The sequence below is a fragment of the Phlebotomus papatasi genome, chromosome 1 (assembly GCF_024763615.1).
Source record: "Phlebotomus papatasi isolate M1 chromosome 1, Ppap_2.1, whole genome shotgun sequence".
Classification (NCBI taxonomy): Eukaryota; Metazoa; Arthropoda; class Insecta; order Diptera; family Psychodidae; genus Phlebotomus; species Phlebotomus papatasi.
The window spans coordinates 27139996-27151815 of NC_077222.1; the positions used below are offsets into that span (position 1 = coordinate 27139996).

The following is an 11820-nucleotide window of genomic DNA, read 5'->3' on the forward strand; positions in this document are numbered from 1 at the left end:
GCACCCCCCCTCCTAACGCCATTTTGGAATACCCCCAAATTTTGTTTCCTCTATAACTCCCCCCCCCCTATGGCATGGCTCGATCTCACAATTGAATTTTCACGCATTTCGAGTTGCAAGCACCTCGAGTTGCAGGCATTTCGAGGTCGACTGTAACGAACCTCAGCTACCATAAGCTTATCTGGCCTTATCACTGGTTTCTATTTGTAATTTTAATTTCCTACGTGAGATTCTCGGGGCTTCCTTGAAAGAGTCTACTGAGTTTTTCCAAATTATATGGAGATAATTCGTGCGCTTCTTGCTAAATCCTCTGCTTGAAATATTATATCCATATATTACTCTTCGATGTTCTATACAAACTTCTTAGAAAAGAAAGCATCTCGATTGAAGTATATCCTTATGTGAAAATAAATTTCATACAGATTTCTCGAAGAAAACCTATTAAATTTTCCCAGTTTCTGTTGGGTATTTTCTATGAATCTTCCCAGACTTTCCTCTACAAAATTTTACTAGGGGAATGTTGGCATGGTTCGCACAGAGTGAACCTTCAAACAACGCGAATTTCCTCTGTGATTGCAAAGAGCTAGTTCGTCATTTCTTAGCCATAAGATAGATCATTATGAGGCTTATGAAACGAGATAAGAAATGGTAGGTTAGCTCTTTGCAAACAAAGAGAAAATGCATCGTTTGAAGGTTCACTCTGTGCGAACCATGCCTACATTCCCCTACTTTCACGAGAGTAGTTATTCGATGTTCTATATGATTTTTTTTCTACTAAAAATATCTCAACTGAAGTACATTCTAAAGTGAAAAATTATTTCATCTCGACTGAAATATATATGTAAAGTTGAAATAAATTTTCCAGAGACAGGCTAGTGTATTTTTCATACCTCCTCCGTAGGGAAATTCCTAAAAATTTTCCCAAGAAATCTTGAGGAAATTTTGGGAAATCCGAAAAAACGAAGGGAATATTTCCCATGCAATTCCTCAAGGACCTTCTTGAGAAATTTTCATAGTTAACCAAGAGCATTTCAATACTGATTCTACTTAAATTCCTATCGTAGAAAATATTTGAAAAATAATAAAGGAAAATTCTCGGAATCAACATAGAATATTCTGTAGCAGGGTCCAAGGAATTCTGTAGGAAACCTGAGGAAATTTTAACAAGAAATCAAATCATCAAAATTTCTCTAGGAAGTTACCGATTTTTCCGAAGTTGAAAATGGTCTTGGGGAATACCTACGATCTCCATAGGAAATTTCCACCTCTTAAGCGAGGTAATTTCCCCAGTGACTTAATCTGTATTCCCATGGATACAATCTTTAAAGATTTCTACGACAAAATTCCTTACACAAATAATGAAATTTATATTGAAAATCCTAAGGAATATCAGGCGAAACAATTAATATAAAATTCTCAAAGAATTCCCTGGGAATTTCGTGGAGAATTCTAATTACGAAAATTCGAACGAAATTTTCTGAGAATTCGTTGAGAAGATTCTACATCTCAGAAGGGTAATTTCTTCAGTTATTCTTCTCAAATTTCCAATAAGGGAATTCTTGCAGAAATTTTTGGGGTAATTCACCACTCAAACATCAACATTTCTGGGACAAATACCAAGGATTTTCAAAGGAAATAACCCACAGAAATTTTTCTAGGAATTCTCTGGGAATTCCCTAAAAGTCCCAAAGAATCAATAGGGAAATTTCTCTGGGACGCTTTTTTATGGGGACCTCATGCTTACCCTATTATTATTCTATCCCTTTACTAAGGAATAAACCTATTTTTCTTGTTTAATATAGCTTATTTTACATCATTAAGAAATATTAATATGGATTTAGAAGAGAAATAACAATAAAATGGAAGACTATTCCACAAGATCAGTAGAAAATATATTTTAGTTTTTCCAAAGACAGCTTATTGTCTGTGATTAAAGAAATGGTCAAATGGACTTCTTTACTTGAGAAAAGCTCTATTTTTAAAAGGGTATAAACTACAAAAGAAATAGAAACTCTTTACACAATTATTTTTCTGTGGGAATCTCTTTCTCTTGAGCCGTCATCAGAGAAAAGCTCAACGAAGTTTTCCCTTCTATGCGTCAATTTGTTCAAGTTAATGGCCTGCGGGGACAAAAATAGCAGCACACCAGAATATAATCTACTTAAAATTGAAGACCTTATTGTTAGTTGAAAGAAAACCCCACAATATATGCACTGAAAGCTCTACAGACCTGTTATTTTTAAGCTCCTTGAATCTCTTCTAGATCTCTATAATCATTTTTTCCCGTAGTTTTATGTGGGCAGTTTATTGCTAAACTTTCCTGGGTAGCACATTCCATTGAAGCTTCTGGTGTACTTCTTCTAATTTATTGCTCGGAAGAACTGAAAAAATGCCCAGTGACCCAATTAATTCCCAATAGAACAACATTTGTGCTATTGTAAAATTTAGTGGGTGAAAGTTACTTAAAAGTCTCGTAAATAAGATGATTTTTTTCCGAGTTGGAGTGAGAAATTTTCATTAGAGCGTGGGCTTTCACCAGGCGCCTCCATGGCATTTTGGCGGGAAAGCTGAAAGAGCCGCAAGAGGTCGCCCAGCTGCAAATTTGCAAATCCAATGTCAAAGTCGTCCAGTGTTTTGTTGGTAGTGTGAATTTTCCTAGCAATTTTTACCTCAATTTTTCCCAATAAATCTAGTGCTATTGGCTTCTGTTTGATCCAGAATGTTTTCAAATTGTGCTAGAAGAATCAATTCAGGATGTCTCCTCAAGATTTTGGTGAGAATTTATTGATTTTTTTTGGGATGTTCACGCACCCCGTCATTCGCGTGTCAATATTGCATAATCAGATTGTGTTTGTGGCAGAAATTCTCTTAAATAATCACAATTATCGCTCCAATTCATATTCTAAATCGCTGATAACAGTTCTATTGACCTTGTTTGAGTGCTTGACCATGACTTCGCCGGGAAATTCACTGAGAAACTTCTTTAAAACTCTAGTGGGGAAAAAGCTCATAGGGGAAAAGTGCTTCTGGAAGATTCTAATTGGGGGCAATTTTCTTGGGTTTCTCAATAGAAATTCAACTCTCCGGCCATTCCCAAGGCCTCCCTGTCCACTGAGGCATCCTTTGAGGTCAAAGAGTTCAAATTACACAATCTCGAAGAAGGCCCAAAGACCACGGTTACCGTCACGAAAGACGATGCCATCGATTATTACACCAAAATGTACACCCTCCGTCGTCTCGAGACCCTGGCCGGGAACTTCTACAAGGAGAAGATCATCCGTGGCTTTTGCCATTTGTATTCCGGCCAGGAAGCCTGTGCTGTGGGCATGCATGCAGCCATGCGTCCGGAAGACTCAGTTATCACTGCCTATCGCTGTCACGGCTGGACTCACGTGATGGGAGTCAGTGTTCTGGGCGTCCTAGCAGAGCTTACGGGTCGGGAGAGTGGTTGTTCGAGGGGCAAGGGGGGATCTATGCATATGTACGCTAGAAATTTCTACGGAGGCAATGGAATTGTAGGGGCTCAGGTTCCCCTGGGAGCAGGAATTGCTCTGGCCAGTCACTATCGACATGGCAAGGGTACCTGCTTTGCTCTCTATGGGGATGGTGCAGCTAACCAGGGCCAGGTGTTTGAGGTGTACAACATGTCGAAGCTCTGGAAAGTTCCTGTGATTTATGTCTGCGAAAATAATGGTGAGTCTCCTTTAAAATTAAATTATACTTTGAGGAAATTCTATTTTTTTTTTCAACAATAAGAAAAAGTTTTAGCTTCGTGATGAATTTTTGATTGATTTGACCTCTCAACATGATTTGATTTGAAAAAGTTCTATAATAGTCTGAGACATGAAAGCCTCAAATGTTCAATGAAATTGAAGCATTTGCTGCGTTAGAAAATTCGCCTCTGAAAAAGAAATAAGCTAATTCCTTAATTTCCTTTGATGTTCCAAAATGCTCTCCATTCAAAGCTCTTGCTTGAATTCTCAAAAAAATTCTCAAAAAATTGATAATCATAAAAAAAATTTGCCGATGAAAATTGATTTTGCAGAAAGAACGGTAACAGATGTCGACTGGCGGGTCTACATTTTCGTTAAAATCTTTCTCTCTGAATTTTGAAGGAGTATATACCGTTTTTTGTGGCCGTAAAACTATGATACAATAAGAAAAATTTTTAGTAAATAGTTTTGAAACAATTCTTCATGCAAGTTGAATTAATTTGTCGGATATCGATGTAATTATTACTCTTTTTCGATGTAAAATTTCATCTCGACTGAAGTATATGCTTAAGTGTTTTCGTTTTAAGAATATACTTCAGTCAAGAAGATTTTGGTGTGACAAAATTCATATGGAACATCAACTAGAAATATGCCTAACAGTATTTCATGAAGACGTGTGCGTGCATTATTGCACAGTAAAAAATATTAACACTATTATAGTGTGCAATCTTTCACACCACTATTATTGTGTTAAATTTGGAAAAGAATGTTTAATTTAAAATTGTTTAATTTAAAGTTGTTCAAGATGTTGAATTTGGAATTGTTGAATTTAACCCTTTAAGGACGATTGGAAAACCGGTGTCCCATAAAGAAAATAATTTTTCCTGACTACGTAAAGTTATTTTTTTTCTTATGTCTGTACATAATTGTAAAGTAGAAGGTTGAAGGAATTGAAACAATGATTTACCGGAATATCGGACTTTTCATTTATTGAAAACTCAAGAATAAATGGTGATCACTTACTTTTAATTTTAAACATTCAAGTATAAGAAATGAAATTTAATTTAAAATACGAAAATTAATAAGTTACTCAAGAAGAGAAATCTTGTTAAACCGATACTCTCATTTTATGGAAGGAAAAGAAGGGATATTTTACATACGAAGTGATAAAAGTATGGAGTGCCGATTTTGTCCGATGTCTCTGACTATTTCCATCTGGGTGAATCCGTGGAAGAACTGAAGATTTCCCTTCTCCCTGCCAGCCGATCGAATCCCTGAAGTAGATGTCCACCAGTCGCTCGATGACTCCCCCGACGATTCCCCCTTAGGGGCAGCTAGCCTCCCGCGACGGCGACGATAAGAATACCGGTGGGGCCCATGGTGCGATTTCTCCATCAATTGACTCCAAGTCATCTTGGGAAGCCAATATTTAGCTTTACGTACGGTCTGGATTCCTAATTCGCAGGATGGCACCTCCGATAGTCCTAAATGGCTGGGATTTCCTCCAGGAAAGTCCATTGTCTCGACGATAGGCATTCCTCCACATGGAGGAGAACTTTTAACTCTCCACCACTCACTCTCACTGCTTCCTCCTCGGAGGTCTGATCCAAACTAATCCGGTTGGGAAAAAGAGGACGGGAGGAAGGTGGATTGACACCACACATTCACAGAAATGGCATTTATTCCGATTTTCGCCGTAATTTAAATAACTTTTATAGCAACGAATTTGATTTAAAAAAGTGCACGTTATAGAATGTAGAACATTTTTTGCAAATCTCTAGCTATTTGCTATGTAGTAAATATTTAAGCTCAAAAATGGCGAATTTTTAAATTCTCAAATTCATAATTTGTTTTTTGTACTTCCATTTTTTTTAAGCAAAACCCTTTTGGCAATAAAAACTACAATACTCATACGTAATATTTTTCATTAAAGCGAAAAATATTATTCATTGGTATTGTCAGAAAAATTACTTAAATTTTTGGGCTATTTTTGTCCCTATCGTTCATAGAAGAACAAAATACACCGAATCAGATTCTGTTGGACTTTCCAAGGGTAGATGTAAGACTTATCATTGATTATGTTTCTCAGTTTAATTTTTATTGTTAATTTTCAGCCCGTAAAAAGTGTCTCGTCGTTAAAGGGTTAAAAATTGTTCAATTTTTATGTGTAAACTCAAAAATTGTTGAATTCTGTTTATTGTTGAATTTTCTTTTCATTTCGAAAATTTTGATTTTTTGCCCTTTTAGACATTTTTATTGGTTTTTCCTGTACTCGGGATCCCCACTAATGCGAAATGATTACATCTGATGTTCGGATCTTCACGATATACTTATTATGCATATAAATATTTAATGTTCTATATGACTTTTGCCCAATGAAAAGCATCTCGACTGAAGTATAAGTCTTAATTGGAAATTCAACAATTTTTACACAACTTTTGTTTAAAAATTTAACAACATTTGTCTCAAAATTCAACAACTTTTGTTTAAAAATTCAACATATTTTGTTGAAATACACAAGGCTTCACATTATAATAGTGTTAAAAATTATTATGAAACTATAATAGTGTTAATTTCTGATCATGTGACAAAAAATACCATAAAGTTGTGTATTTTTTCACACTATAATAATGTGAAAAACTGCAATCTTACTATAATAATGGTAATTTTTAGAATTTGTCAAACAGTTTTAAATCACGAAACATTGTTGAACATTTTTTATGATTATAACAGTGAGAAATTTTACACAGATCGCAATTAAATAATTAATTATCCGATTTCACACCATTATAATATTAAAATTTTACACATTTTCAAATTAAACAATTAAAATGGTCGATTTTGCACTATTATAGTAGTAAAATTTTACACATTTTTTTACTGTATGTGATATTGCGCTCGGAACATAGGAAACTTGAGGTCAAGAAAATATATTAATAAAGAAAATGATAAAGTAAAAAAAAAACATAAAATTGCAAAATATAATTCATTTTGGGATTTGAAAGAGTTATTTTAACTCTAAAAAAAGATTTTTTTTAAACTCTTGAAACCAGTTATTTTAACTGTTAAAACGAGTTATTTCAGTCTTAAAAAGAGTTATTTACACTCTTTTGTCATGTAAATTTTAGGAAAAAAAGTTAAAACAACTCTTCTGAATATTACCCCTAAATAGAAGTAAAATCAACTCTAAAATACAGTTAATCGAAAATCATAACGAAAAAGAGTTAATTCAACATCGATTTGAGTAAGTTTTACTCGTTTATTTTTCTGAGTGTAGAAGAGAAAATATACTCAAATCAAATTTAAAATAAAATTACGAAAAATAGAGTGGAAAAATAGAGGTGGAAATGGAAAAGTACCATTATTTCGGAACGAATGCTCTGTCTGCTATAAATAATAATAATTACTTGATACGGTTAAGAAAATTTGTAAAATAGAAAATGTGGTTTGATACTTCATTGTGGAAACGGGATTCAGAACGACTATAGGAAATTGATGATCCTGTTTAGGAGTTTGAGCTAGTCGCAAGATTACTTTCCATATTGAAATTTTATGCTTCAAAATCACATACTTAGAAGTAGGGGACAATAGGGTAATTTGGAATAGGCCCTAAATTGGAGTTTTCATTTTTTTTATTAAATTTAAAATTGACAAAGAGAAAAAAAGATCATAAAGAAGTACGAACGCTACATTCAAGAATGCTTTGTGTTTTTTTCTTTTGTCTATTTAAAAAAAAAAAGTGAGCAAATCTCAAAATTCCAATTTAGGTTTAACTCCAAATTACTCCATTACTTATTACGGATTTTTGTCCGAGATTTTTATACATTTTCAATGAACCACAATTCGTCCAAAACTGTTGAGAAATAAACTCTGAATTTAATTGACCTTTTAAGAAAAGAATGTTTTTAAGGATGAATAAAATTCAACATAGAAAACTTCCGAAACATTGGGAATTGAATAAGTAGGGGTGGCAAAGCGTCCTAAGCTTTGCGAATTGAGCTTGAACTCGTGACTTAGATGATATACCTAAAAAGAACTTTCTCAACATTTACCGTTTACCGGTTCTCAAACTATTTAAACTGATTTATAAATCACTCAAAATCAAAAGATCCCACAAAATAGTTTAAAGAATAATAAAATTAATTTTTGGACAAAACTTACCTATCGGTACACAACCGATTTATAAAATACTCGAAGCATTCCACAAAATATCCTAGGAGTAATTTAGTCGGATAAACATTAGCTATTGGTTATAAACCGGTTCAATATCGGCTCATTACCGATTGGAATCGGTCCTGGCTTTTAAAGAATTCCAAGACCTTTCCAACGAGCTCAAATATGTTACCATTCGGATAAGGAATACGCTCTCTGGAGCCTTTTTCAACCTTTTATCTTGAAAAACAGTTATTAGGAATGATTCAACGGGATTTCCGTACAAAAAGAAAATGGCCGCCTGAGTAATCTCTAACCCGTATCCAAAAATGACAAAAATCGCACGAAGCTTTTTCAATTGATCCAGGCGAACATTTCGTCCAAACATACCTATGACCGGAAAATTCTCCATTTTGAATTATTGAAGGTCAAAGTTGAAATACTTTGGAGGGCCCATTTTTCAACCGATTTGGTAAAATTTGGATTTTTTTGAAAGGTATTGAAATTCTGAACCCGTCTGTAGCGGTCTTCATCGGTAATAAACCGGTTAAGTACCGATTCTTTTTTGTTCTAATGTTTAATGTTTAATGTCCTAATTCAAAACCAGTTTCAGACGCTTTAACTTTGACAGAAGATTCAACACATTAAGTTCATATTCTTTTCTGAATTGAATTACATAAATTTGCTCCCTGACTCTTCTAGAATGTTACTGTTGAGTGAAAATTCTTTAGATATAATTTGAAAACTACTTAAATACAAGAAAAATAGGCGAGTGTAAAATGCTTCTATTGGAAACAAATTAATCTAAATGGAGACAAGGGAAAGTTTCTAATTGGAGACAAAGAGTGTAATGTCCTGGACACACTTACGACTAAAGTCCAGAGACGACTAAGCTCGTTCATAGCCAAGTCAGTTCCTGACACACTACACACGAGGCTTAACATTTTCTGGCACTCACAAAACATAACTTTCGTGGATTTTTATGCAGATATTTCTACTGAAGTGCACTACTACTCCTTTGAAAATAAAACTATTTGTAAATTCATGTCTCAGTACACGTGCAATAATTATTGTTAATTACAATTAGTTGTGAGGTGGAAGCTAACTCGCGACTTAAGCCAATTTTAGCTATTCTAGTGAATAATTCTTGTTGTCATACGTGAATTCTGAAGTAAATTTAAAAGTAGTTTCATTTTCAAAGGTGTACTAGTGCATTTCAGTAGAAATATCTGCATAAAAACCCACGAAAGTTATGTTTTGTGAGTGCCAGAAAATGTTAAGCCTCGTTTGTAGTGTGTCAGGAACTGACTTGGCTATGAACGAGCTTAGTCGTCTCTGGACTTTAGTCGTAAGTGTGTCCAGGACATAAGCGAAACCGCGACGAAAGGCTTCCAAAACCTTTTTGAGTTGCTCTTTTCTCCTTTCCCATCTAAAACAATACGAAAATCTTCCAAAAAAAATCATATATCCGGGGTTTAATATTGAAGCATTTGCAGACACTTCAGAAAAACCCTTTTTGTTCACGAAATAGGTAATTATTTCATTTGAAAACTTCACGTACCGTTAACAATAAAGATTAGCACTTAATTTAACTAAAATTAGCCAGAAATATGACATACATGTTAAACAAAACGAATAAACAACAGTCACTTTATTGTGTTTTTCATTGGAAAACATGGTCGATCGATGAAAAATTCGATGGTGAAAAGGTGCACTTTTAATTTCTCTGAGAAATTAACAAATTAAAATTTGTGAATATGAATGGATTTTCGCTTTATTTGGAGAAAAAATTAACTAAATAATGAAACTATGGTGTAGAAAATATATAAATATATTGACTTAGTTACTGTATTTATCATGAAAACAATGACGTTTCCATTTGGAATAGCGAAAAATTTCCATTTGGAGCAGGTTTTGAATTTCCTTAATTTACCCTAAATAAGATCTACGGATTACAGGCAACTAATTTTCAAAAAGAAAAATTCGAAAAGAAATTTTTTCTATAATTTTTTTCACCTGGTTCCCCAAAATACATGAGGCAACAAACTTTTGACACCTACTGTACCCCGCCATTTTGAATTCTTCAAGGTCAAAGGCCAACTACTTTGGAGGGCCCGTTTTTCAACCGATTTGGTAAAATTTGGATTTTTTTGAAAGGTATAGAAATTCTGAACCCGTCTGTATCGATGTTCATCTGTAATAAACCGGTTAAGTACCGATTTTTTTAAATTTTGAAATGCTTTTGTGATTTATGAATTAATTTGATCTCTAGTAGATCAGTAAGCATCAAAAGATTATGGGAAAAACTAATTCACGGAGAGCTCTATCTTGTGAGTTCGAGCATTCTGAAAATCTGGGACGCTTTACCATCTTTTTTTTTTCTTAAAGTAGTAAAAGTTCTAAATCTAAATTAATCTCTTATATGAAAAACAACTTCTAAGGTCATAATCGATAAAATTAATATAATTTTTAATAATTTCATTGATAATAGTGAACGTGGGAGATGATGAGATGAGTTAAATGACGAGGCGAACTTTCATTCAATTATTATAGAAGTGATATTTTCTTTGATTGCACTTTTAATGATTATTTTGTTGATTTAATTGATTGGTTTCAGTTGGAGCAAAATTTCTCTTCTGCTGAAAAGAGATTAAATCTGTAATTTAAATTTTTTTCTAATCGCAATTAACATTATTTTATTATTGGTTGGAAATAATTTTTAAAGAATGTGAATTGAATCTTTTTATGAGGACTTTTGTACGATGCTAGAATTTATTGTTGAAGGAATTGTTGTTAATAATAGAATTGTCCTCGGGCAATTTCTCAAGTTTTGTGTGGTTTTGAGTGAAGACGAGAGAGAGAGAGAGAGAGCGCTCGAGCGGGTGTAAAATCAGATGGTTTTGTTCTTTGACAGGCTACGGAATGGGTACGAGTGTTGAGAGAGCTTCGGCGAATACAAATTACTATACGCGGGGTGATTTTGTGCCGGGAATCTGGGTGGATGGGATGGATGTGTTGGCCGTGAGGGAGGCTTCACGTTTTGCCATTGAACACTGTGAGTCAGGAAAAGGACCTATTGTCCTCGAGACGGCCACATATCGTTACTCGGGGCACTCTATGTCGGATCCGGGTACGAGTTATCGTTCACGAGATGAAATCCAGGAGGTGCGTCAGACACGAGATCCCATAACGTCATTTAGAGAGAAAATTCTCAATGCTGAACTAATTGATTTGGATGAGTTGAAGGGGATTGAGGCTAAGATTCGGAGTAATGTCGATGAGGCGGGTAAGAAGGCAAAAGCTGACAAGGAAATCTCACTGGAGGAACTAACAACAGACATTTATGCCAATCCGGAACATTTGCAAAGTGTCCGAAATGTAACACCATTTGCCCCGCTTCAGCACAAACGTCTCGGGACTCCGGTTAATTTATAATGAGACGAATGGGAGAAGGATAAATTCGCACTGTCACCATTAAGGTAAATGCATTAACATCTCTCTTCCTCTTCCAATGTTAATATCTCTCCTCCTTAAGACATTTGCTCATCCCTCTACAATAAAACCCTTCTACATACTCAGTCATTTGTCTCAATCTTTTTTTTCTGTTTTCTTATAAAGAAATTTACACAGGAATCTTTACTTTGACATTAATCCACTATACACCAAAAAAAAACTTTTCGACTTTTTTTTGCATTTTCTTATTGCATTTCAGAAAACTTTTCTTTCCTGAAACATTCTTTTTTTCACTTTTTTCATTGACTAACAGGATAAATAGCCAAAAGATTAAAAAATCCTTTTAGGTGACCTTTTTGATATTTTTTTTCCTTACTTTCCTATGGTCTTACGAACGATAAACTCAAAAGTTTATAGAATAATTTTCGCAATGTACTTGTAAATAGATACACGAAACAGAAATAATATGACGAAAAGAAAATGAATAAAAAAAAGGGAAGAA

At 34.2% G+C, this 11820-nt stretch overlaps 1 protein-coding gene across 2 annotated transcripts; it reads left to right on the top strand.

Moving 5' to 3' along the window:
* The first annotated feature begins 2327 nt into the window (after positions 1–2327).
* LOC129799569 (pyruvate dehydrogenase E1 component subunit alpha type II, mitochondrial-like) lies at positions 2328–11820 on the top strand. Of its 2 annotated transcripts, XM_055843591.1 has the most exons (4): positions 2591–2773; positions 3072–3693; positions 10780–11344; positions 11578–11820. In XM_055843591.1, exons 1-3 carry the CDS (start codon positions 2720–2722, stop codon positions 11298–11300), a joined length of 1197 nt encoding a protein of 398 aa, XP_055699566.1. In that variant the 5' UTR covers positions 2591–2719; the 3' UTR covers positions 11301–11344; positions 11578–11820. The 2 variants fall into 2 exon arrangements, with proteins under 2 accessions (XP_055699565.1, XP_055699566.1); XM_055843590.1 differs by having other exon boundaries at positions 2328–2773; positions 10780–11820.